General features: G+C 43.2%; 1 protein-coding gene across 19 annotated transcripts in view; it reads left to right on the forward strand.

Annotated features, from left to right (window-relative positions):
• The first annotated feature begins 388 nt into the window (after positions 1 to 388).
• brsk2b (BR serine/threonine kinase 2b) overlaps positions 389 to 24,122 on the forward strand; it is an 899,053-nt gene continuing 875,319 nt past the window's right edge. For 11 of the 19 annotated variants that reach the window (XM_039736387.1, XM_039736429.1, XM_039736422.1 and 8 more), the window contains exon 1: positions 389 to 931. In XM_039736387.1, coding sequence (XP_039592321.1) covers positions 838 to 931 — 94 coding nt within the window. In that variant the 5' untranslated portion in view covers positions 389 to 837. The remainder of the gene's footprint in view (positions 932 to 24,122) is intronic. The other 8 variants (XM_039736485.1, XM_039736494.1, XM_039736503.1 and 5 more) reach the window with 2 other exon arrangements.

Raw genomic sequence — 24,122 nt, forward strand, 5'->3', positions numbered from 1 at the left:
GTTCTGACTGGAATGCGCTCGACCTTGTTGTGCAGTGTCGCTCCAAGCTAAGAAGTACAGGTAAGACACGGTGATTCACACGAAGTTGTGCTCAAGTATATTAAAAGTGTTGTGTTGTGCCCACAGCAGGTTGACGGTGAGAGGCGCCGAGCTGCCGCGTCGTTCTATTGGTGGTCTATGTTTATGGAGCTCTAATGGAGCCTTTGCTAAACGGCATTGTGTCGAGTCGAACACTCAACTGCGCTCAGCAGCTCTGAGCCGAGGAGGTGCCGTGGATTGCATTGCGTTGTGCCGGGCGGGGCTGGGCTCGCTCTCCGCGAAGTGCGCTCCCATTGGTCGATAGGCTTGTCAATCAGCGCTTCGCTGCCGGGGATCTTCCTGTGTGAGCTCGGCGCTCTGCTTGTGTGAATGTGTGTGTGCGTGCGAGCGAGCGAGCGGAGTGTGCAGGGTTCGCAGGCGGCTCCGATAGGCGTGCAGGTCTCCCTTTGCACAATGGTCTTTGGATCTTAGAGCGCTCCCGTTCATCCGCTGCAAAAGGGGGGAGGGATGGGGGGGTAAAGAAAGAAGAGAGAATCTGCCCATACGACGAGAGAGAGACAAGAACAGGAATCCGGGCTGGGGAATTAAAAAAGAAAGAGAGAGAGAGAGAAGCGGCAGTTCGAATTAAGACAAGGGAAAAAGGAAAGTGGAAAACGGATTCAGTTGGATCTGCAAAAGACGTAGGGTTTTTTTCTTTTCTTTTCTTTTTTCTTTCTTCCTTTTTTTGGGGAAAAAGATTACACTATTCATCATCATCATCATCATCATCCACGGTACAGCTCCACCACAGAAAGCAAAATGTCATCGTCGGGTAAAGACGGCAGCGGAGCGCAGCATGCCCAGTATGTGGGACCATATCGACTGGAGAAAACGTTGGGAAAAGGGCAGACAGGTTGGTGCGATGTGTTCTACATCTTTTTACTGCATGACATCACGGAACCGCCGGCCGGCTCTGGTAGCATTAGAATCGCCGGGGCTGACGGAAGCGCGTCTCCTCCTCCTCGTCTTTTTTTTTTTTTTCTGGATTAATCCTAGTTGCGTTTTATTGTAATTCACCGCGCCGCGTGTCTGCTGCCAGTGATAAACAGCCTCGCGATTGCTATTTGGCTTTTCTTTCTTATTGTAATCATGAGAAATAATTTGGTATTCGGGCCGGGTGTTTTGGATTTGCATAATCTCTTAATTGTATCTTTCCTTTTTAGTGTTGGAGATGCTGCTGTGTTGTGTGGGTTGCTTTTCTCATTAAAATGTGCTTGGCAGTGCCCTTTTGCGGAAAGTGTGTTTAACTGTATGTTGGCAAACTTGTGCACGTATGAGGATCCGCAGCTTCAAATATGCTTCGTAATGCCTTGTGATGAGGGGCTACTGGCAAAGGGGAAGTGTGTGGTGCTGAAGTGGCCGCTTACCTTTGACACGAGGTCTGTTCATAGCACTAACGGCTTATTTTTTTTTTTTTTTTACATATGGATGGCATGAACTGTGCACATGTGTAATTGTGAGGATGGAATCACGGACGGCGAAAATGCAAGCGCTTCATCTTATCCGTGATGGCAGGTGCAGCTGCTTTACGATCTTTACGAGCAATTACATTTTTAAAGGCTGCAGGCGAGCTAGTCCGCCGGTAAAAGTAAAAAAAAAAGGAGCTCGGCGTGCACGCCATCAGTGGAGTGCGGCAGGGGGAAAATAACCAAAAAAAAGAGACAGAGAAAGAGAGAGAGAGAGAGAAATAAGGTCGCCCCGGCAACAGAACAAAGTAAGAGTTAACCCCAATACCACCCCCTTCCCCCTAAAAAAAGGGCATGTTACGAATAATAGGGGGACAATGCGGTGTAGCTACGTATATGCGGGGGCTGTGGCTCATCAGAGGGTGAGAAAAGGTGATGCAATGATCTTAAAAGAAAAAAAGAAAGAGACCCCCTGAAATGCAGAGAAAAGGGAGTGCGGTGTCTCTCCTTTACTGAGCGTGTGTGTGTGTGAGTGAGAGAGATGCCCATCTGGTGTCTAAAAAAGATTCAATAGGCGTTACCTTCACTCGCAGCTGCCGCTACTAAGCTGTGCGGGATGAATGGACGGGCTTAGTGAGGGGCTACAAAAGCGGCTGTCCGCAGTTATACCGGCATTTCAGTGCACCTGCGCAAATAATTCTATCTATCTATCTATCTATCTATCTATCTATCTATCTATCTATCTCCGCATGAACATCCTCACATGCCGCTGTTTCCCTATCATCGCGATCAGACGTGCCTGCCGGGAGCAGCGGGTGAAGTGCTTTAAAGTCATCAAACACAAGGATCTCAATGCAGGAACTGCATGGCATTACGAGCGGGAAGAAACAGAAGGGATTGGGATTGTTTTAAAGCCTTACCTGCTGTGTCATCATCACATTGATGGCAACCTTCTTCTTTTTTTGTAAATATTTGGGACAGGTCAAACAATAAACGTCTGGATTCAATATGCATTTGTTAAAAAAAAAAACAAAAAAAAAACATAACGATAATAAAAAGATGTGCGGAAAACAAGTGACATGCATGTCCAATACATGGCGACACGCAATGCTGCAAGTGAACATCTTGTCAAACAACTGGGCTTCACTAAAAATACAGAAGTGGGGTTTTCTGTATGGGGGCGTTTATATATGTGTGTCTAGAGTGTTCGGTACGTACGGAGTAGTCGTGTCGTCTTCTAACAAAGTCGTCATTTTTCAAAAGGTTGTCAAGCAATTAAGTCCTCTAGAATTAGTCAGGCTTGTGACAGAAAACCGTAATAAAGACATTTAAGGAGCGTTTGCGCTCTAAGCGTCTTCCTTCCTGGTCTTGTAATACTAGAGGCACGTTTTGGAAAATGTAAAGATAATGCTAAGTCACAAAATGCGTTTTCTGGAAGTATTTTAGTTTGCTAGAAGTCTTGAGAAGCGAGCGAATGAATTACCGAAGCTGGTGGTGATTCTTTGTCTGTGTGTATGTTATGGTATACAGCGTGTATATACAGTATCCAGGGAGTAATGTGCATGTTTACATATACTTTGATATTTTTAGGGAACAATACAAAGAAAGAGAGGAAGGATGGTTTGCAGTAGTAATTGAGTAAAAGGTGATGGGGGTACTGGGGACTTAGCATTTCTGTCATTTAATGTCGAGTAACGGAACAAAACATTGAAATACACAGTGGGACGAGCATAACTGGGAGACCCTTTATGTGAGTCCCCTTATTCCCCATCTACTGGGCTACTTTGTAATGGCCCTTGAGTCCCAGCCACTTGTGACCAATTTGTTTTTTATGTCCATAAATGCACATTTTAAACACCGTTCTCTGTCGTTTGAGAGATGCCTAGAAAAGGCTGTAAATGTCCATCTGTCTATCATATAGTGTCTTTCCTATCTGTCTGTCTATTGATCTGATATATAGTGCTTTTCATATTCATCTGTCTACAGTGTATGATATACAGTATAGTACCATCCATCCATCCATTGTCTAACCCGCTGAATCCGAACACAGGGTCACGGGAGTCCGCTGGGGCCAATCCCAGCCAACACAGGGCACAAGGCAGGAACCAATCCTGGGCAGGGTGCCAACCCACCACAACAGTATAGTACCTTTCATGTCAATTGCATGTATATATTTATTTATTTGATATGGAGATACATAGACAAATGGCATTAATCACTATCTTTCTATTAGGATTGGGATTTTATAGTATACATACAGTATATAGTATAAAAACAGTTTTTATCTGTATATATACAATAATATTTGTATCTTAAGGTAACTGTTTATTTTGTGAATCATATGCTACAATGTTTAAGATGTGCTAAATAAATAATCTATTAATATTTTTTTTTACTTTAACCTGTAATATCTATTATATAGTACCTTACACATCTATCTGCCTATCTATTATATGGTGCCTTTCATCTATCTATCTATCTATCTATCTATCTATCTATCTATCTATCTAGTGCCTTTTATATATATATATATATATATATATATATATCATATGTCTTTCATATAATTTTTTATTAAAAAAAAAAAAACTTCATCAAAAACTATAAATGAGCAAACTTTAATATCCATCCATCCATTAACCAACCCGCTAGATCCTAACTACAGGGTCACTGGGGCCTGCTTGAGCCAATCCCAGCCAACACAGGGAGCAAGGCAGGAAACAAACCCCAGACAGTGCGCCAGCCCACCAGTAAAAATACATCAAACAATTGTATAAATAACCATTTCCAATATCTATTTTTTCTTACATAGTCAAAGAAATTGATAAATAGTTAAAAAAAAAAAATTCAAAATATACCTTAACCCCTTGTACCCTTTCATACCATTTCAAACAAATGTTTCAGTCTTCTGCAGTCTCTTCACCACTGCTGTTCCCACATTTCATCCTCTTTATTTATGCAAACAATAAAACTAAAGTACAGTAAGCCCAGATTTCCAGTATTGTTAACAGAACATTATACATGGTTCCTATCAATTATATTGTACCTTTTCAATCTATCTATTATATAGTGCCTTTCATATTTATCTATCTATCTGTCTATCTATCTATATATTATATAGTGCCTTTCATATCTATCTATCTATCTATCTATCTATCTATCTATCTATCTATCTATCTATCTATCTATCTATTATATAGTGTCTTTAATATCTATCTATCTATCTATCTATCTATCTATCTATCTATCTATCTATCTATCTATCTATCTCATATAGTGCCTTTTATATCTATTTTTTTATTTACCTGTTTGTTTTTACCCTCCATTTTCTCACTCACACTCCTAAAAATGAAGGTGCCAGTGAGGTTCTTCAGAACGATGCCATAGGGGAACCAGTTTTGGTTCCCGAAAGGCCAATCCACATGAAGGTTCCAGAAAGAAGCTTTGTATTTATTTAGATGTGTAACAGGCTCACTATAGTAAATAACTGAGAGCAGATGGTAACAGATTTGTGAATTACCAATGGGTCCTGATTTTAAAAGGACTCTTGCTCTTACAAATCCTGATTCTTTAATGGTATGTTACGGTTCTTCACTGGATTGTGTGGTCCCCTCCCATAGCACCATAGCTTGACCAAGAAATATTTCATTCTGGGAAGAGTCCTCTGCATATGAAGTTGATTGTTTGTGCTTTAAAAAACTTCCTAATATTGTTGAAAAAAAAAAAAAGAGATTTCTTTAATGTATGTAAAGCTAAGTTGCATGATGCTAACATACTAAGAAAACTGAACTTAGCCGATGTTATTATATGCAGCAAGTTGTTTCTAATCATAAGCCACTGACATTTCTCAAATGTGTTGCCATCTCTTTACTGTATGGTGCCTGTTAAGGATCTACATAAATAAATTTCTCTTTCTGGAACTTTTGGGTCTTTCAGGAAGCAAAAATGTTTCCCCTATGGCATCACCCTGAAGAACCTCTCTGGCACCTTTTACTTTTTCAGAGTGTACGCCCAGACACACAGACTAAGTGTGAGTTTTCTTAATCTCTTGTTGTCCTTCTTGTCAGCCTTCCACACATTAAAGATTTCAGGTTTTTTTTTTTTCCTATGAGGAAGTTTTTGTTTTTTTTTTCAAAACACAAAGAACCAACTTCTTAAAGGTGACTTCCCAGGATAAAACCGTGTTTGTTCACGCAGTGGCTCCACACAACCCCGTGAAGAACCGAACCGTACGGTGCCATTAAAGATCCCTGACACCGCACGCCAGCTCCGCAGATTTCCTGTTCACAACGCACGTCTTTCTCTGTTTCGCTTTTTCCATTTTGCGCTGGCATTGTTTTAAACTATTTTGACTGAAGCAATATATATATATATATATGTGTGTGTTATGCATAAGGTAAAGTGCCTTCAGATGATATGTTTTACTTGAGTTTTTATACAAATATTTTGTATTATTTTGTTGTTTCGTTTCTTCATTATATGTCGTCGTTTGTACATTTAGATAGTTTTAGTATCACAAAACTGTCCCCATAATCCAGCTGTTATTTTTTAGTGTTTATTCCTGAAATCCACCTGTGTTATTTATGGAGAGAAAAATCAAAGCAAAAGATAAAATAAAATAAACATAAAGTATCGATGTCCCTGTCTGGGCGCTTCTATTAACTGGGCTGACTCGGACCAAGATTCGGACCCCGGTGCTTCATTTTATTTATTTGTTTATTTGTTTGTTTGTTTGTTTGTTTATTGTCTGCCTCTGTAAGCTAAGCAGTCGAGCTGACAGTCCTCCCCGACCAAATCCTTCACAGGCGCTCGTCTCTTTCTGTGCTTTCACGTGTCGAACTGGCTCTCCGGGATCGGACTCCGGCAGCTCCATCCCAGTCTCTCTTTGTCTGTGTATTTGATTGTCGGCCGATCCTTTTCATGGCCGAGTAATGAAAAAGAGGGCGAGGTGTATTTTGTGTCATATACGCTCGTTTGTGGTTTTATTGACCCATCATCACTGATAACTTGCTTAGCCGTGTTGAACACAAGCCCTACTATTTATAGCCGCCAGGAGTCTTTTGGGAATTGTCCGCCCCACCGTATTCTACTGTACTGCATTTTGATTATGTGATTAAAGAAGTGTGTGTGTGTGTGTGTGTGTCCGGCCCGTGAAGGCAGACTTAAGTCAAAGTCACATCGTCCTCAAATCTTCTCACCTGTGATGAAGACGCGCACGGTCACCAAGCACGAACCCAAAAAAAAAATAATAATAATAATAAAAATTAATAAATAAATCAACGGCTCTGCGCACAAAGCAGGATTAGCGAGTCACTTTTATGGTGGGGGTGGTAGGGGGGATTTTGGAGAGAGCGGCTCATGCCAGAGCCTGGCTGCCTTTGCCTTTGTCTAATGACTTGCTGTCACCTCTCGGGGATCAGTTGGCATGAGACGCTGGTGACTTTAGGCTGGGGGGAGGTGAGGTCTGGTGAGGGCGCCCGCTGCGTCTGATTTTAATTGTCTTAATGTCGTTTTGCCTTCACACTTGCCAAGTTCCTGGAATTTTAGACGAGTACATAGATTTGTTAAAAAAAAATACAATTCTATTCAAATAATTTATTATTGCGGGCGGCACGGTGGCGCAGTGGTAGCGCTGCTGCCTCGCAGTAAGGAGACCTGGGTGTTCGCTTCCCGGGTCCTCCCCGTGTGGAGTTTGCATGTTCTCCCCGTGTCTGCGTGGGTTTCCTTCCACAGTCCAAAGACATGCAGGTGAGGTGCATTGGCGATCCCAAATTGTCCCTAGTGTGGGCCGGTGCCCTGCCCAGGGATTTGTTCCTGGCTGGCTGGGATTGGCTCCAGCAAACCTCCATGACCCTGTGTTAGGATTCAGCAGCTTGGAAAATGACTGACTGACATTTTAAAATGGTGACTGGTGGTGATGGTTGGTTTTTCAGAAGGAACATTAACATTGGAGAAAAAAAAAGTATTGTTTGTGCTATTGTTAAATGTTATTATATAACTACTGTATAACTACAGGCCCTGTGCTGGCTGGCATTGGCTCCAGCAGACCCCCCTTGACCCCGTGTTAGGGTATAGCGGGTTGGATAATGACTGACTGCTGAATAATTTATTGGCTGAAAACCCTCAATGCTAACTGTCAGAGTGAATCCAGCAGGGGGCGCTAGCTCCCTGGTTGGAATTTTCTTTTGTAATAGCAGCATGTTACATAAACCAAAGGGTGGCACGGTGGTGCAGTGGGTAGCGCTGCTGCCTTGCAGTTAGGAGGCCTGGGTTCACTTCCCGGGTCCTCCCTGCGTGGACCTTGCATGTTCTCCCCGTGTCTGCGTGGGTTTCCTCCCACAGTCTAAAGACATGCAGGTGAGGTGCATTGGCAATCCTTAATTGTGTGCTTGGTGTGTGTGTGTGTGTGCCTTGCGGTGGGCTAGCACCCTGCCTGGGATTTGTTCCTGCCGTGCGCCCTGTGCTTGCCGGGATTGGCTCCAGCAGACCCACATGACCATGTGTTAGGATATAGCGAGTTATTATTATTTGTGCTTTCTGGGACTGTGCTGACACGGGGAAGACGCGCCCCACAGGTGAAGAAAAATAAATATTTGTGTTATTTTCACGCGTGCCTCCCTTTCTCTTTGTGCCGGGTCGGGCATCTATATTCACATACAACTGCAAAGGCCCATTTTCAGCAGCCATTCCTTCAATGTCCAAATGGTAATCTCCCTACGTTTATCCTCAATGAGTCATTTTAAACTCAAACTGGTTATTAGAGAAACCTTTGTGGTTGCATTCACACCGCTGAAACTTGATCTTCTGTTCACTTGGGTTGCAAAGTATACCGGCATTCATAAAGTTCAGTTCTGGGTTCAGAAACGGACAAAATGAAGAGGCTGGCTCAAGAAACATGTCAGCCCACTGGTTTGCCAAGTGAAGGTCATTCCACGTGACCGGCTGCTAATTAACGGTAACTGGGATTGGGCTTTTTTTGGTGAAGCATATTATGTTACATACAATCTTTGAAATCTGCTAAATAATAACAACAACAACAACAACATTTATTTATATAGCACATTTTCATACAAAAAAAAAATGTAGCTCCAAGTGCTTTACAAAATGAAGAATAAAAAAATAGAAGACGCAATAAAAAATAAACATAAGTCAACATTAATTAACATAGAATAAGTAAGGTCCGATGGCCAGGGTGAACAGAACAAAAAAAAAAACTGCAGAGGCTGGAGAAAAAAAAAATAAAATCTGTAGGGATTCCAGACCATGAGACCGCCCAGTCCCCTCTAAAACATATTTCATACAAAGCATCCATCCATTATCCAACCCTCTATATCCTAACTACAGGGTCATGGGGGTCTGCTGGAGCCAATCCCGGCCGACACAGGGTGCAAGGCAGGAAACAAACCCTGGGCAAGGTGCCAGCCCACCAGAGTCATACAAAGCATATTTTATACAAATAAGAATTCTTTACATTCATATAGCGCTTTTCATAGTGAATGTGGAGTCACTTCAACCCCAACCAATGTGCAGCTTTCACCAGGATGAGGCGATGGCAGCCATTTTTGTGCCAGTACACTCAACACACATGAGCTGTTAGGTAGAGAAAAGGTGAGAGAGAGAGACAATTAGAGAACTGAAGGATGATTAGGGGACCAGAATGACCAGGTATGGTGGGCAATTTATCCTGGACATCGGGGTACACCCTGCTCTTTACGAAGAATGCCCAGGCGGGGTACACCCTGCTCTTTACGAAGAATGCCCAGGGATCTTCAATGACCACAGAGAGTCAGGACCTCGGTTTTGAGTCTCATCCAAGTAATGATGCCATTTTTACTGTACAATATCCCCCCTGTCACTGCACTGGGACATTGGGATCCACATTCAGACCACAGGGTAAGCGCCCCCTGCTGGCTTCACCAGCACCTCTTGCAAAAGCAACCCAAGCTTTTCCTGGTTGACCTGCCATCTAAGTACTGTACTGGCCAGGCCTGAACAGGCTTAGCCGCAGGTGGTTGACCTCTTCTGAGGAGCAGGTGGTACGGCTGCTGTTAGTCTTGAGAGAAGGGGGCAAACTGAAACTAACCAGGATGTGTGAAGTTTGATTTCTGAGTGATTCCAAACTTTATGTTTTACAATACAATCCTTAAACCTGCTTAACTGAGTGTAGTAGCACGCTGCACAGGACACAAAGCAAGGAAACGCATCTGGAGTGCAGCAGCAGACCATCACAGGGCCCAGTCCACTCATTCACACACACACACACACACACACACAGAGCCAATTCAGAGAAGCCAATCAACCTGATTAATGTATATATGGAGATGGGAGAGACCAGTGCAAGCACAGGGAAGTCATGTGCACTCTGCTGGGACAATGACCAGGGGTGGGTTATTAAAATTGAACCATGAGAGGTGGCATCACTACCTGCTGTGTCTTTGTATAAGAACAATGGATTAGTAATGTGTGTGTGTGTTCACCCTGGTCCCCCATCCACATGGTGCTCCTGCCTTGCATCCAATGCCTGCTGGGAAAGGCTCCAGCTTCACTGTGACCCTGCCTTGGATAAGTGGGTTAAGACAATGGATGGATCAATAATGGAGGGATTAGCAATTCTAAATTGGCCCTGATTATGTGTGTGTGTGTGTGTGTGTTCACTTTCCATTAGGCTGGCACCTTGTCCAGGGATTATTGTCACCTTGAATCCTATGATTTTAGGTTAAGGCTCTGGCTGCACCACGACCCTGGTCTGAATAAATGGGTTTAGAAGATGGGTGAATAATTTAATAGGTGCATTGGCAATTCGAAATTGGCCCTGATTTTGTGTGTGTGAGTGTTTGTGTGTTCACTCTGAGGTGGTTTGGCCGAGTGTCCAGCTGTTGTTTCCTGCCTTACTCCCTATGATTACTGGGGTAGGCTCGAGCTGCACTGTGAACCTGCCATGGATAAGCGGGTTAAGGAGATGGATGAATAGATGGGTAAGATAATAGGTGAACTGGCCATGCTAAATTGGACCTGTGTGTGTGTGTGTGTGTGTGTTCCCACTATGACGGATTGGTTCCCTTTCCAGTTGTTCCTCCTGCCTTGCACTCAATGCTTGCTGTTGAAGGCTCCAGCTGCACTGTGACATTAAATAAGTGTGTTAAGATGGATGGATAAATTGATCATAAGTGGACTGGCAGTAATAAATTGCCTCCTGATGTGTGTCTGTGTTTACCCTGCCCTGGGATTTTTCCTACCGGGAGCCCAATGCTTACTGGGAAAGGCACCATCTGCACCGTCGCTCTGCCCTGGATAAGTGTGTTAAGATGATGGATGGATAGATGGCATTGCCAGTCCACCTGTAATATTATCTAGGTTAGCCCCTGATGTGTTTGTGCCTTCACCCTGTGGTGAGCTGGCACACTCTGTCCAGGGATCGTTCTTGCCTTTCGGCCCTGCTCTGGATAAGTGGGTTTAGAAGATGGATGAAGAAATGGATAATATAATATAATATTTGGATTGGCAAAGCTAAATTGTCCCCTTGTGTGTGTGTGTTCACCCTGCCCAAGGATTGTTCCTGCCTTGCTCCCAATACTTGCTGGGTAAGGCACCAGCTGCACTGTGAACCCACCCTGGATAAGTAGAGGATGGATAGATAGATGGATAATATAATACAGGGTGAGCTGGCAGTGCTACATTGACCCCTGATGTGTGTGTCTTTACCTCGTGGTGTGCTGGTGCCCTCTCCACAGATTGTTCCGAACTTGTGCCTGATGCTTGCTAGGAAAGGCACCAGCTGCTTCACGGCCCTGCTCTGGATAAGTGGGATTAGAAGATGGATGGATGGAATGGATGATATAACAGGTTAATTGGTGTTGCTAAATTGCCTCCTGATGTGTGTGTATGTGTGTGTGTGTGTGAGTGTTCACCCTGTCCAGAAAATTGTTCCTGTGTTTTGCCTAATGGTTACTGTGACAGGCACAAGCTACCTCATTGTTCTGCTCTGGATGACCAGGTTTAGTAGATGAATGGATGTATAATATAATATAATATAATATAATATAATATAATATAATATAATATAATATAATATAATATAATATAATATAATATAATAGGTGGACAGGTAAAGCTATGGCCCCTGATGTGTGTTTACCTTTTGGTGGGTTGTTGTTCCTGCCTTGTGCCTGATGCATGCTGGGATAGGCTCCAGCTGTCTTGCAGCCCTGCTCTGTATAAACGGGTTTAGAAGATGGATGGATTGATGGTTAATATAATATAACAGGTGGATAGGCGTTGCTAAATTGACCCTGATGTGTGTGTTCACCCTGTGCTGGGGCCGTTCCTGCCTTGTGCTTTATGATTGCTAGGGTGGGCTCCAGCTGCTCTGTGGCCCTGCTCTGGGTAAGTAGATGAATGGAATAGATAATAATATAATAGGTGGACTGGCAAAGTGGTGGATCCTGATGTGTGTTTCTGTGTGTTCACCTTGAGGTGGGTTGGCACCCTGTCTGGGTGTTGTTCCTGCCTATTGCCTGCTTGGATAGGCTCCAGCTGCCCCACAGCCCTTCTCTGGATAAGCTAGTTTAGAAGATGGATGGATTGATAATTAATATAATAGGTGGACTGGCAAAGCTGTGGCACCTGATGTGTGTGCGTCTGTGTATTCACCTGGCAGAGGGTTCCTGCCTAGTGTCTAATGTATGCTTGGATAGGTTCCAGCTGCTTCATGATTCTTCTCTAGATAAGCTGGTTTAGAAGATGGATGGATGGATAATTAATATAATATAATGGCATTGCTAAATTGTCCCCTGATGTGTGTGTGTGTGTGTGTGTGTTTACCCTGTGCAGAAACTGCTTGTGTCTTGTGCATTATGACTGCTGGGATAGGCTCCAGCTTCCCCGTGGCCCTGCTCTGATAAGCAGGGTTAGAAGATGGATGGATTTGTGCATAATATAATAGGTGGACTAGCAAAGCTATGGCCCCTATGTGTCTGTGTGTTCATGTTGTGGTGGGTTGGTACCCTGTCTAGGTTTTGTGCCCAAAGCTGCCACGGAAAAGGCCCAATGGACCTGTTCAAGATAAGTAGGTTTAATAGATGCATGGATGGATAGTATAATATATTCATTGTTTGCTAATAAATATATGAATATACAGATTAATAATGTTTGATATTCGTTTGCATCCTGTATTATGTCATCTTTGCTTCTATTCCTATTGTGTTGCATTGAATATTTGTGAGGCGCTTTGCTTTCAGTGCGACAAATGCACTACTGTATATAAATAAAATGTATTATTATTATCATCAGTGCCCAAGACCTGGTGGTCGATTTTAAGCTCTTTTAAATACTTGACATGTAAGTTAAATGAAATTAGTCGTGGTAGGAGGAGTTGGCTGTGGGTGCCGCCCAGGGTCCGCTCCCGTCTTGTGTGAGATGTCGAAATCGGCAACGCACACGTTTATTTTGTACTTTAGTTTCTCCAGGTTTTCATCTCACCATTGATTATTTTGGTAATACAATTTTTACTTTATTTTTTAGTATTCTGGACATGGCGGGCCCCCACCTTTGACGAGTCATACTAGTAATCTTTGCGATGGCCAGACAGTTTTGTTCAAAGTGGGCTCTGGTCCCCGGTAAAGACTCCGGCCATGCCAGCCCGCATTGAACTGAACAGATGAACTTAACAAGACCAGAAAAATGTTTAACCCGCCCAAATGTTCATTCTAATGTTTTTCCTCGTATTGAGCGTTCCTCGATACAATACGTACAAATCATAACCCCTCGGTTCTCAATATAAAGGGTCTTAAGCTCCTCGGTGCTGTAAGGATTGCATAAACACTTCAATCGGACAGCGACCACACAACTTCCATCTCCACGATGCTCCATACCGTCAAACATAATCCATCCAACAAGCCCCAAAAACGAGCTCCGCCCCCAGTGTTTTTCCCGGGCTGGCTACCCCAATCAGGTACAGTTGCAAATGTAAATAACCGAAGGTCGTATCAACATAAAAGTCCGATCAGCTCGTAGGGCGTCACATAACTAACAAAAGCGCAGCGCTCTCTATCTCAAACCAAAAACAATAACTTTAATGACATCGTACACTAAAATAAAATCCTTTAATGAAGCTTCGGGGGATGCGACTCGGTGTCCCTGAAACACTTCGTCTCCTGCAATCACTGCAGTGGAACGCGCTGGCCTTGGAAATCTCACAGCGTCAATATAGAATTTAGGAAGTTGCTTATTGCGGCGCCACAGCCTTCTGAAGTGGAGTCATCAAAGAAAATTAAAATCAGCCACATATTGCTGCGGTGGCAATCGTAAATGCAATATGCCGCCTTTTAATTCTTTGCAAACACTTCAGGATTTACTTTCTTTACACTGATCTCGCTCCTCCTCATCAGGAGTTGGGGAAGAATGGATATTCTTGGAGGATTACGTTTTATTGTATCTCCTAGAATTATTCTTTATTAGCTGGGATTGCAATATTTAGCGTTCAAGGCTCACAAACCGAAACCGAAAAGCCGACAGAAAGAAAGCGAGGCACGGATGAACTGTGGTCTGGTTATCAGTACGGAATTATAAATCATATGTGTTGTACGCTTGGGAGTCCATGGCAACACCCCCCTGAAGCTCACCCCTACAGGGCCAAATTACAATGGCCGATTAACTCAACACACTTAAGCAGGTTCAGGAATCTTAGGTTCACAGTCTCTAAAGCCACATTCTACAGCAAAGGAATTTAAAGAGGCCCAACATCTCCAAACAGCACTGGCCATAAAGCAAAATACGACATCCATGCGTTGAAATATAATGACATGCCCCCCTGTGCAGCCCTTATACTGCAGGGGCTGGAGGTGCCAATCCTGGAGGCACTGGGTCCGTGGGAGAGGCCCACTCACTCGCACCCACAGTTAGCTGAAAAAGGAGCTTCTTCAGAGTGGGCAACCAACCTACAACACACAAGTTTGGACAGGCATGGGGAGAACCTGCACAGCAAATAAGTAACCGGGCTGAGGGTTGAACCCAGGATAGCCTGACTGTCTATCTATCTATCTATCTATCTATCTATCTATCTATGAAGAACCTTAAGACAAGCTTCAGTCCTGCACTGAAGTCCTCAATGGTAGTTTAGACTGAAGATGACCTGTTTTAACTGAGCAGACTGTGATGGCAATAGAAGGCTGAAGTTGAATGTTAGGATCCTGAATCAATGTTGTTAATCAAGATTAGGGGTGCATGTAGAGGCTCCTGTCAAATATCTGTCTGTCCATTTAGTTTCATGTCTATTACATAAAAATTGTTTTATCTACTTTATAGGTTCTTTCACAGAAATCTGTCTATCTACCTACCTATCATATCTCTTTTTGTTGTATAAAAAACTCATCTTTTTTATAGTATCTATCTATCTATCTATCTATCTATCTATCTATCTATCTATCTATCTATCTATCTATCTATCTCTGTTATATAGTGCCTTTCACATCTATCTATCTACTTGTTATATAGTGCCTTTCCTATCTATCTATCTATCTATCTATCTATCTATCTATCTATCTATCTCTGTTATATAGTGCCTTTCACATCTATCTATCTACTTGTTATATAGTGCCTTTCCTATCTATCTATCTATCTATCTATCTATCTATCACATAACAATAAATATTTGTACATATGTTACAGTGTCTTTCACAGCCTCCCGTCTATCTTTCCTTTCTCTTGGTCATTATAGTGCCTTTCATTATGTGTCTACGTATTGTATCTCCACACACAGCGGAGTATTACGTATTTATAATATTTATAGAGCCCACATTCATCTTAATGCAGTTCCAGTTTCACACGTGTATTTACTTTGCAGTGTCATTTTCAATGAATCGTTTAGATTCTGTTGATGAAGTGCGCTTTACAGTATTTATTGTCTGCTGAAGCAGAGTTACACATTCGTGGTCGTGACCCTCCATTTCGCAGGTCTGAGGCTCAAGTGAACACACAGGTCTCCGGTGGCAGTGACAGTGACACCCGTATGGCGGGGGTACCGTTTGTGTCGTATATGCTACATGTCCCACTTGGCACCCTCACTGATACACCAGCCTTATCAATCTGAAGCAAGCTCTACTTTTGTTTCTGTCATCTTCCTTCTCTTCTTAAATTGCCTTTCCTGGTGAGGGTCATGGCAAATTTTTATAATTTTAATTTTTTCAATATATTGGTTTCTTCATATAGTAGTCTGTTTATTAAAATAATTTGATCCTGCCTATGTCTGACAGTGCCACTTATGGCCTTTTGGCTCGATGGTGGACACCCTAAGGTGATGCCCCTGTCTCGTTGCCCCATCACTGTCCTCTGTTTGCAGTCCTTTACACGTTTGATTTCCATCGAGTTGGTTTCCTGTTGTATTTTCTGCTTTCGTCTGCCTTTCCCTGAAGTAAAGCCGCGTGTGACCCTCGACCTACACTTCCCCCTTGACGTGGCGCCCTTGCTGAGTGGGCCGCACTAATTGCATTGTGAGGTTTTGAACCCGCGGCCTTTTCTTGATCACGACGCTGCTTGATCCAGCAGGTTGAATCTTTTTCCTAAGATGCTCTCACTTCTGATTAACCCCAGACACCACCCTGTGAGAATGCAGGCTGCTCTGAAATTCTCTGAAGTTCGTTCATCAGTACGTAAGGGAAATGTGAGTCTGTGAACCTGAACGGTGGGCTGCTTCATTCTTCCCGGTTGCATTTAGGAGGTCTCCCTGGTTTAAAGCTTCACTGGCGTCTTGAACGATTGTCCCGGGAAGAAAGGACTGAAGAGGAGCCCCAGCTCACTGAGGACGACGAGCTGTGAGAGGACACACTGATCTGTAAACGCAGGGTGGCAGAGGCAGCGGGCTGGAAATGAGTCACAGGTGACCCACACTACCAGTGCAAACTCTGATTAAAAAAAAAAAAAAAAGAAAAGAAACCAAAAGCAGTGATGGCTGGAAGCTAAAAAATGAAAACCCGCTGCTAGTCTGGAGGTGCCGAACCCGCAGTGATCAACCGCTGTAACCGGGCGTGATCTACTGAGAGCTGCTGGGTTTATGTCTCATTAAAAGAGCGAGCGGAGAAGACGAGAAATGGCTGGGGTGCCACCTTGGTGCTCCATTTAATGGGCGGATAGTTAATGTGTCATGTAGGTTCAAAATGAATGTAAAAAAACAAACTGATGGGAGTGCAAGAGGCACAGAGTGGTCTTGAAATGAGAGCCGACTTCTGCTGGTGACTTCACTTAAATACCATGTAGACTTTATAGGGCAGGGGTGTCACTGTCATCGGAAGTGACCTCAGCGGTCACCTGGCTGTTTCTCTTTCTCCACTCTAGGGGAAAAAAAGTCAGTGGTGGCATCAGACTCAAATGTTTACCCGTATTAACCTGGCATATGCCTATGAAATGCTCCTTATGCTTGCATGTCTGACACAAGACTACCTACCATTAATAGATGTATTACGTCACATTCAGATGCTGATGACTCTAAGCTGTGTTTATCAGTAAGACTGATTAATGACCTGCCAGCGAACGACAACTAAATCGTCTGACCGCGTCTCCACGCTGAATGTACAGAATAGCAGATGGGCCGAATCAGAGACAGTGACCTAAATGTCCACAACTGTCTGTGGATCTGAGTATATTGTTACTTTTGTTACTCTAAAATATCTGTCTGTCTAATCCTGCCAACTACGCTAAATTGTCTGTCTGTCTGTCTAATCCTGCCATCTACACTAAATTATCTATCTATAATATAGTGCCTTTCATATCAATCTATAATATAGTGCCTTTCATATCTATCTATCTATCTATCTATCTATCTATCTATCTATCTATCTATCTATCTATCTATCTGTCTGTGTCTGTCTGTCTAATCCTGCCATCTACACTAAATTATCTATATATCGCTAATATAGTGCCTTTCATATCTATCTGTCTGTCTAATCCTGCCATCTACACTAAATTATCTATATATCTATAATATAGTTCCTTTCATATCTATCTGTCTGTCTAATCCTGCCATCTACGCTAAATTATCTATCTATCTATGATATAGGGCCTTTCATTTTATCCCCGTCTGGCTGTGCCTTTCATTGTTCCTATATGTATATTGAGAGCTCATGAGAGTCTTTGTTTTGTGTAGCTTTACCTTTCTACTGATTGTTATGTAACTCTTTGTTTATCAGCTCTGTTTTTGTCTGACATGATTTTACATATCGATGACGTAAGGCGCTATATACAGTATGTCTCTGCCTCTGTCTGTTTTTTTTCTGCCCCCAAGCGTCACACCAAGTCAGGTGACTGACCTCCCTGGACGTCTACTTGTATTGTAAGTAAGGAAGAGAAGTCACTTTAACCCCTTTGCTCCCAGGGCCTTTATTAGAAGCCATTCTGCTGGATGTTCTAATTGCAGTGGCTGTCTTTTGTTGCTGTGCTGTACCCTCCATAGACCCTTGACCCCATCTTTTGTGCTGCCCCCTCCACGCCCAAAACACAGAGACATAAAACTGGAAGGCTGTGATTAGGGAGGATAACTATCCCCCTCCCCCTCCTCCTGCTCCCTCTACCCATTGTTCCCATTGAACAATCCCCAAAGCAGAGCCTCGTCATCTGGCCAGCTTCACCTGCAGTATCTTTGGCCCAAAGGGACTCGGGTCCTGTGATCATTTTGTTCCTTTTCCTCCGTCTTTGACTCTTTGTCTCTTGCTTTGCAGTCTGATGCCTTACAATAAGTTTTAGCAGTGAATGCAGCAGCTGGCTGAGCCAGGCATGTAAAAAAAAAAACCCTGAAAGGAAGAAATGTCCCGTGTAGGTCAGTTTGGGGAATGACATTAGATTTAAATCTTGTTGTGGCAGTGGATGGAAATTAATGACATTTTGAGTCTAAAGAATAAATAAACACTTGTTTGTTAGCGAAACACACAGACCTACAGTACAGTCCTAAAATAAAATTCAGATAGAAATCAAGGAGCTGTTGACACCTCTCATGTTTTCTAATCAGTTACTTGTTTCAGTTCCGCTAGAAGTCACATAACGTATTCTGTTTCTTCTGGTGGCTCATCTAGAGCTAGTGGGGCTTTTCCATTTTGACAACACACTCCTTTGTTTCCAACATGTAAAAACAGGATGTGACGTTGATCCTATCGCTGATGTAGCTGTGCAAAGTAATGGCTTTCAAAGAAGCGGCGATGTAGTGAAGATGTGGTCGAAGTGGCGACTATTTGATGATCTTCTCGATTTGTCACCGTGCATTAAGAATTTAAAAAATAAATTTCATCACTTTTCTACATAGTCACCTTCATTTGCAATGCAATTTTCCCCGCGTTGCTTACTACTTATTACTACTCCTTCCGCCTTCACCGTTTCCAATGAAAATGTAAAAGTGCGGAAACTTTAAGACCATCCCTCGTATTTTCCGTCTTTGGAGACGACTCTGTCAGTGTCACCTTTACTGACGTCTCTTCGCCGGCGCTCATTTTCTCGAGTTTACTCCCGTACAGCTCTGTCATTAATTTCGAGGAGCCTTTCTTGTCTCCTCTCCGGTTTTATACAGAGGGACGTTCAAAAAGTTTCCGCGATGTAGGGAAGATGTGGTCGGAAGTGGCGACTATTTGAAGATCTTCTCGATTTGTCACCGTGCATTATGAATTTCAAAAACAAATAACTTCCACTTTTCTACATAGTCATCTTCCTTTGCAATGCAATTTTCCCCGCGTTGTACCAACTTTCTAATGCCCAACCACTACTCCTGCCGCCTTATAATAGTAATAATAATTCTTTGCATTTATATAGCGCTTTTCTCACTACTCAAAGCGCTCAGCAATTGCAGGTTAAGGGTCTTGCACAGGGGCTCAACAGAGCAGAGTCCCTTTTGGCATTTTACGGGATTCGAACCGGCAACCTTCCAATTGCCAGTGCAGATCCCTAACCTCAGAGCCACCACTCCACCTTCACCGTTTCCAACAAAAATATAAAAGTGCAGAAACTTTTTCCAACATCCCTCGTATTTTCCGTCTTTGGAGACGACCCAGTCAGCATGCGTCTTCCGCCTTTACTGACTTCTCTTCACCGGCGCTCATTTTCTCAACTTTACTCCCATACGGTTCGTTTCTCAGACTCTGTCATTATTTCTGAGGCGCCTTTTGTCGTCTCCTGCCCGGTTTTCCATCTTTTGAAGGCGACTCCTTCATTGTACGCCTTCACCCGTCCACGTGCATCTCACACTCGCACTTCCTCTTTCATCATGTCGCCCAAAGCCAAACTGACCAATCAAAGTAAAGCCAGACTGACCAATCCGATTGCTCTGAGGGACAGGACACACCCACAGACCTTAGGGTTTGATTATATGTGAGGGCTGATTGAAAAGTACTGAGACTGTTTTTTTATTTAGAATCGGTTGACTCCACAAGCTTGGAATATTTTTTCCGCTTCAAAGTAGCGTCCTTCACATTGAATACGTGTTTTAACAATGATCTAAAGACAAGTAACAGACTATTTTGAGACGTCGCGTTTAGCGATGCGGCTGTGGTGTTTTTCACTTCCGTCGTCTGGGGAGAACTTCTTCCCGCGTTGTTGTTTTCTTCAGTTGTTATTTGTTTACCGTTCTTCCCAAGCTTAATGCAAAATTCAATCCCATTCCCCTGCTGTACTCTCGCAGGAATCGTCGTCTTCATCCATCTGCCATGACGTCGTGCATGAGGTGCTTCCACTCTCGGAATACGCCGGTCCAACAGCAGGTTCGCACACGTCCATGTGTGCCCTTCACAGACGCCAGTACCCCATTCCCATGTCTTTCTCCAACTGGGACAGTCGTTGTCACCGTTCAATCAGCCCTCATTAGTCGGTGGTGCCTTTCACACAGTGCTGCGGTTTCTATCTCTGCATTGCAAGCGGGGCAGGTGGCTCATTTCACTGGCCGCGGACGAGCCCAGCAATCTTATTCTTGGCGGTCCTCATCCTTGGCCAGTAGGGGGCTCACACTGCAGTAAATACCCTCTGGAGCAGCGGTTCTCAACCTTTCTAGTGCCGCGACCCTTTAATACAATTTCCCATGCTGTGGCGACCCCAACCGTAAAATTATTTTCGTTGCTACTTCATAACTGTAATTTTGCTACAGTTATGAATCGTAATGTAAATATCTGATATGCAGGTTGTATTTTCATTGTTACAAATTGAACATAATTAAAGTGTAGTGATTAATAACCAAAAACAATATCTATACTAATAAAAGGCAAAGCCCTCACTGACTCATCACTAATTCTCCAACTTCCCGTGTAGGTAGAAGGCTGACATTTGGCAGGCTCATTCCTTACAGCTTACTTACAACAGTTAAGCAGGTTTCATTTCGAAATTCTACACGTAACGGTCGACAACGTCCGCCATGTTAAACTTTCTTATTTATGGCCCCATCCTCACAAAATTTGGTAGGCGGCTTCCCTGAGCTAACCAAAACCGATGTACATACTTATTTCGGTGGTATGATGCCACTGTCGGCCGCCATATTGAACTTTCCCACAGTCTTTGTTACTTATGGGCCCATCTTCAAGAAATTTGGTACGCGGGTTCCCAACGCTAACTGAATCCTACTTACGTACAAATATACGTCCATAGCCTGCAGCTCGGTCACCGTGTGAGGCGGCGTTGGGTCCCCCATCCCAACGCCTCCCACGTTGTTGGCTGCCTGCCTCTATAAGGCTGTCCGTCGCTCCAGTCTCTTCATTCCCTTCCTTGCTTCGCCACGGGATTCACGTCTCCCTACTGATAACTACAGCCTTTTTATTTAATCCATGGCTTCTCCGCTGTTTTATTGTTCGTTTATTATGATTATAGTTATTGTTTAGGTATTTTAGACTTACTTTACATTGCTCAGGTACCCATTTCCTTTATCGTTCCAACCGTACCCCCATTAACATGTCTATCGAGGTGATCACCATCGATCAAAGAACTGTCACTTACCGAGTGGTTTCCATGTCCGGAGATGGCACCTGCCTTTTCCATTCTCTGTGTTACATATTGCACGGCCATATCAGGCTCACTCTTGATATCCGGAGGAACATTATGTCTTATGTATTGAATGACTGGGACAGGTTCAAGGTGTGGACTGATGACGGTACAGGAGATAATTAGACTACACAGGAGCACTAGAAGAGTGAAATGCTTAAGCCCTTCACCGATGGTTCTGCATGTGAGTTGATGGCTGCCGCTGAATTGTTCGGTTGTCACTTTCAAGTGTACAGAAATGGCCAAATATTTTACACCTTTCGACAACCGCCAATGCCTCTTAAACATCTTAGATTGACAGGTGACGATTTCAGTAGTGGACACTTTGATGTTGTAAAAAGGAAGAGACTCGACACACGTAAAAAGGTTTGGGGCAGCCACCCGTATAATATTCCTAGCTGCAAAGGTTTGGTTTTTCATTCAACAGTGTAGTTGATTGTGGACAGTCCAAGACAGAACTGCCAAAGGTTGAAAAAGATGGCGGTTTGAAATGGTCAGACTGGAAGTGATGTATGTTAACTGGAAGTGATGTAGGTTGACCGGAAGTGATGTTTCTCTGACATCAGCCTGGGAGCCGGGACTAGAAGTGGCGTTCTTGATTCAGATAGGTTTTCCCACGGCTGGTCTGTAGAGATAGCAGGAGAAGGTTTAATGCACCCCACCCTCCCCTGGCCTGGCGTGGAATTACCTTTACTTGGTCCACACAACGTCCCCCTATTCGCACGTGTGTGACAATGTTTATGAATGTTTAAACTCTCAAAAGCTGGATGTGAAGTTATCGATGAAACCGGTTGTATACTTATAACGCTTGACAGATGCCGAATGTCACTTCAACACAAGTCCTGCAAATACTGTCGTAATTGAAACAAACCATGAAACTCAAACCGATTACGACAGCAGCAATCCAAGCTGTGAGATTTGAGACAAGATTTCTGTTCACATGGCCAACTGTACGTTACATGCTCAAGAGTAAGCTCAGCGCACAGCTTGGTCATATTACAACCTGAGGGCCGAACTCACAATGTGGTATACAAAGAGATACTTAACAAATAATTATTGGCATATTTTCCCTCAGTTTTTAAAAAGGTTTACTTTTCTTCTTAATAAAAATTTTAAGGCAGTACTTCGCTGCTGCGAAGCCGCGGGTATTTTGCTAGTGTAATTATATATTGTGAAATATTTCTAATTACAAATAAATGAAATTTTGTCTTTATGACTTACGCTTATTTGTTTTTCTTCATTGTGGTAACAGTAAATGTTCAGCAATGGTGTGATGTTTCATAGCTCTGGCGACTCTGAGAGCCACCAAAGATGAAGCTTCAACGGCTGCTACGTTTTGTTGGTGGTCTGGCTTTCTTGACTCCATCAGCTTTGCTTCTAAAATACTGGGTATCCTTGCCGGCAAAGCTCGGGTGCTTGCTATCAAAACGACGTTTCAGTTTGTTCGGCTTCATAGATTCGGCTGATAGAACTTCATTACAAATAACGCATTGTGGTTTCTCAATTCCTGCTGTAACTATTGAAGTAAAACCATATTGTAAAAAATCGTATTTTCTTATCTTAACGTTCTTCTCTACATGATCCATTGTCATGGGTTGGTTCGCTAATGAAAATATTATATAACAATAGCTTCAATAACACAGACTATAAAACATTTGTTTATGCTTTACTAATTAGAAACGGATGTGATTTCGATTACGTCACGAAGTGCATAAATCCCCGCAACGGTGTGACATTCGATGTTTAACGTCACACCGTTCAATGTACAGTAATGTAAACAGTTAAAAATAGTAAAGTTACGACAATTAAAACTTTTGAAATTATTCTGATTCAATTGTCTGCAACATCTATCCACAAATGACAATTATAGTAAAAAACTAGTAACTACCAATGGAAAAAATTTGTACAATAACAACTTTTCCACATTAGAATAGACAAAACCCATATTTCCAATGCTCTTAGGTGACCCCCAGCAAATCGTCATTCGACCCCAGACGGGGTCACGACCCTCAGGTTGAGAACCGCTGCTCTGGAGGTTCTTGTAGGCAGGGCAGTGTGAAGCAGGGGTGCAGGTCAGTACCTCCTGTGTGGCCCATCGGGTTGTCGAAAAGTTACCAAAAATAACTTTTTAAAACATTTTGGTACTTTTAGTACTGGAATTAGATGGTAGTTTTCAAGGCTCTCGTGTTCAGTTACATTTTATGTAGCTCAATTCATCCTTTCCTTCAGCTTGCGACGGGCTGGAGACCACCATCCTATGCACTGGAGACTTCATGGGGGGGTTAGTCCACTCTACTGACCTCTCTCTCTCTCTGTTTGCTGCATTCTGAATTGTCCTTTGCGTTGATGAAGAGTGTGGCTCGCAAGGAAGGCGCACAGTTGTGCAGCCCACCAGGGAGGCCGTTGTGCGTTATACGTCATTTGCTTTGTTACCGACACTGAGATCCGAAAGTGAAGTCAAAATTTGAATACTGATCTGATATTAGTGGCACAGCGCGGACACATAGGACTGTCAAGTCCTTCTTACGCTGATAAGAAGACCAGTGAAGACAGGACGCCCTCTCTACCGCTCCAGTCTTGTACAGAAGCAAAGCACTGATGCCAAGGTGCAGCTTCCATTCCTGAGGGATACGAGACTCGCTTGAA

Source organism: Polypterus senegalus, chromosome 1 (genome assembly GCF_016835505.1).
Source record: "Polypterus senegalus isolate Bchr_013 chromosome 1, ASM1683550v1, whole genome shotgun sequence".
Classification (NCBI taxonomy): domain Eukaryota; kingdom Metazoa; phylum Chordata; class Cladistia; order Polypteriformes; family Polypteridae; genus Polypterus; species Polypterus senegalus.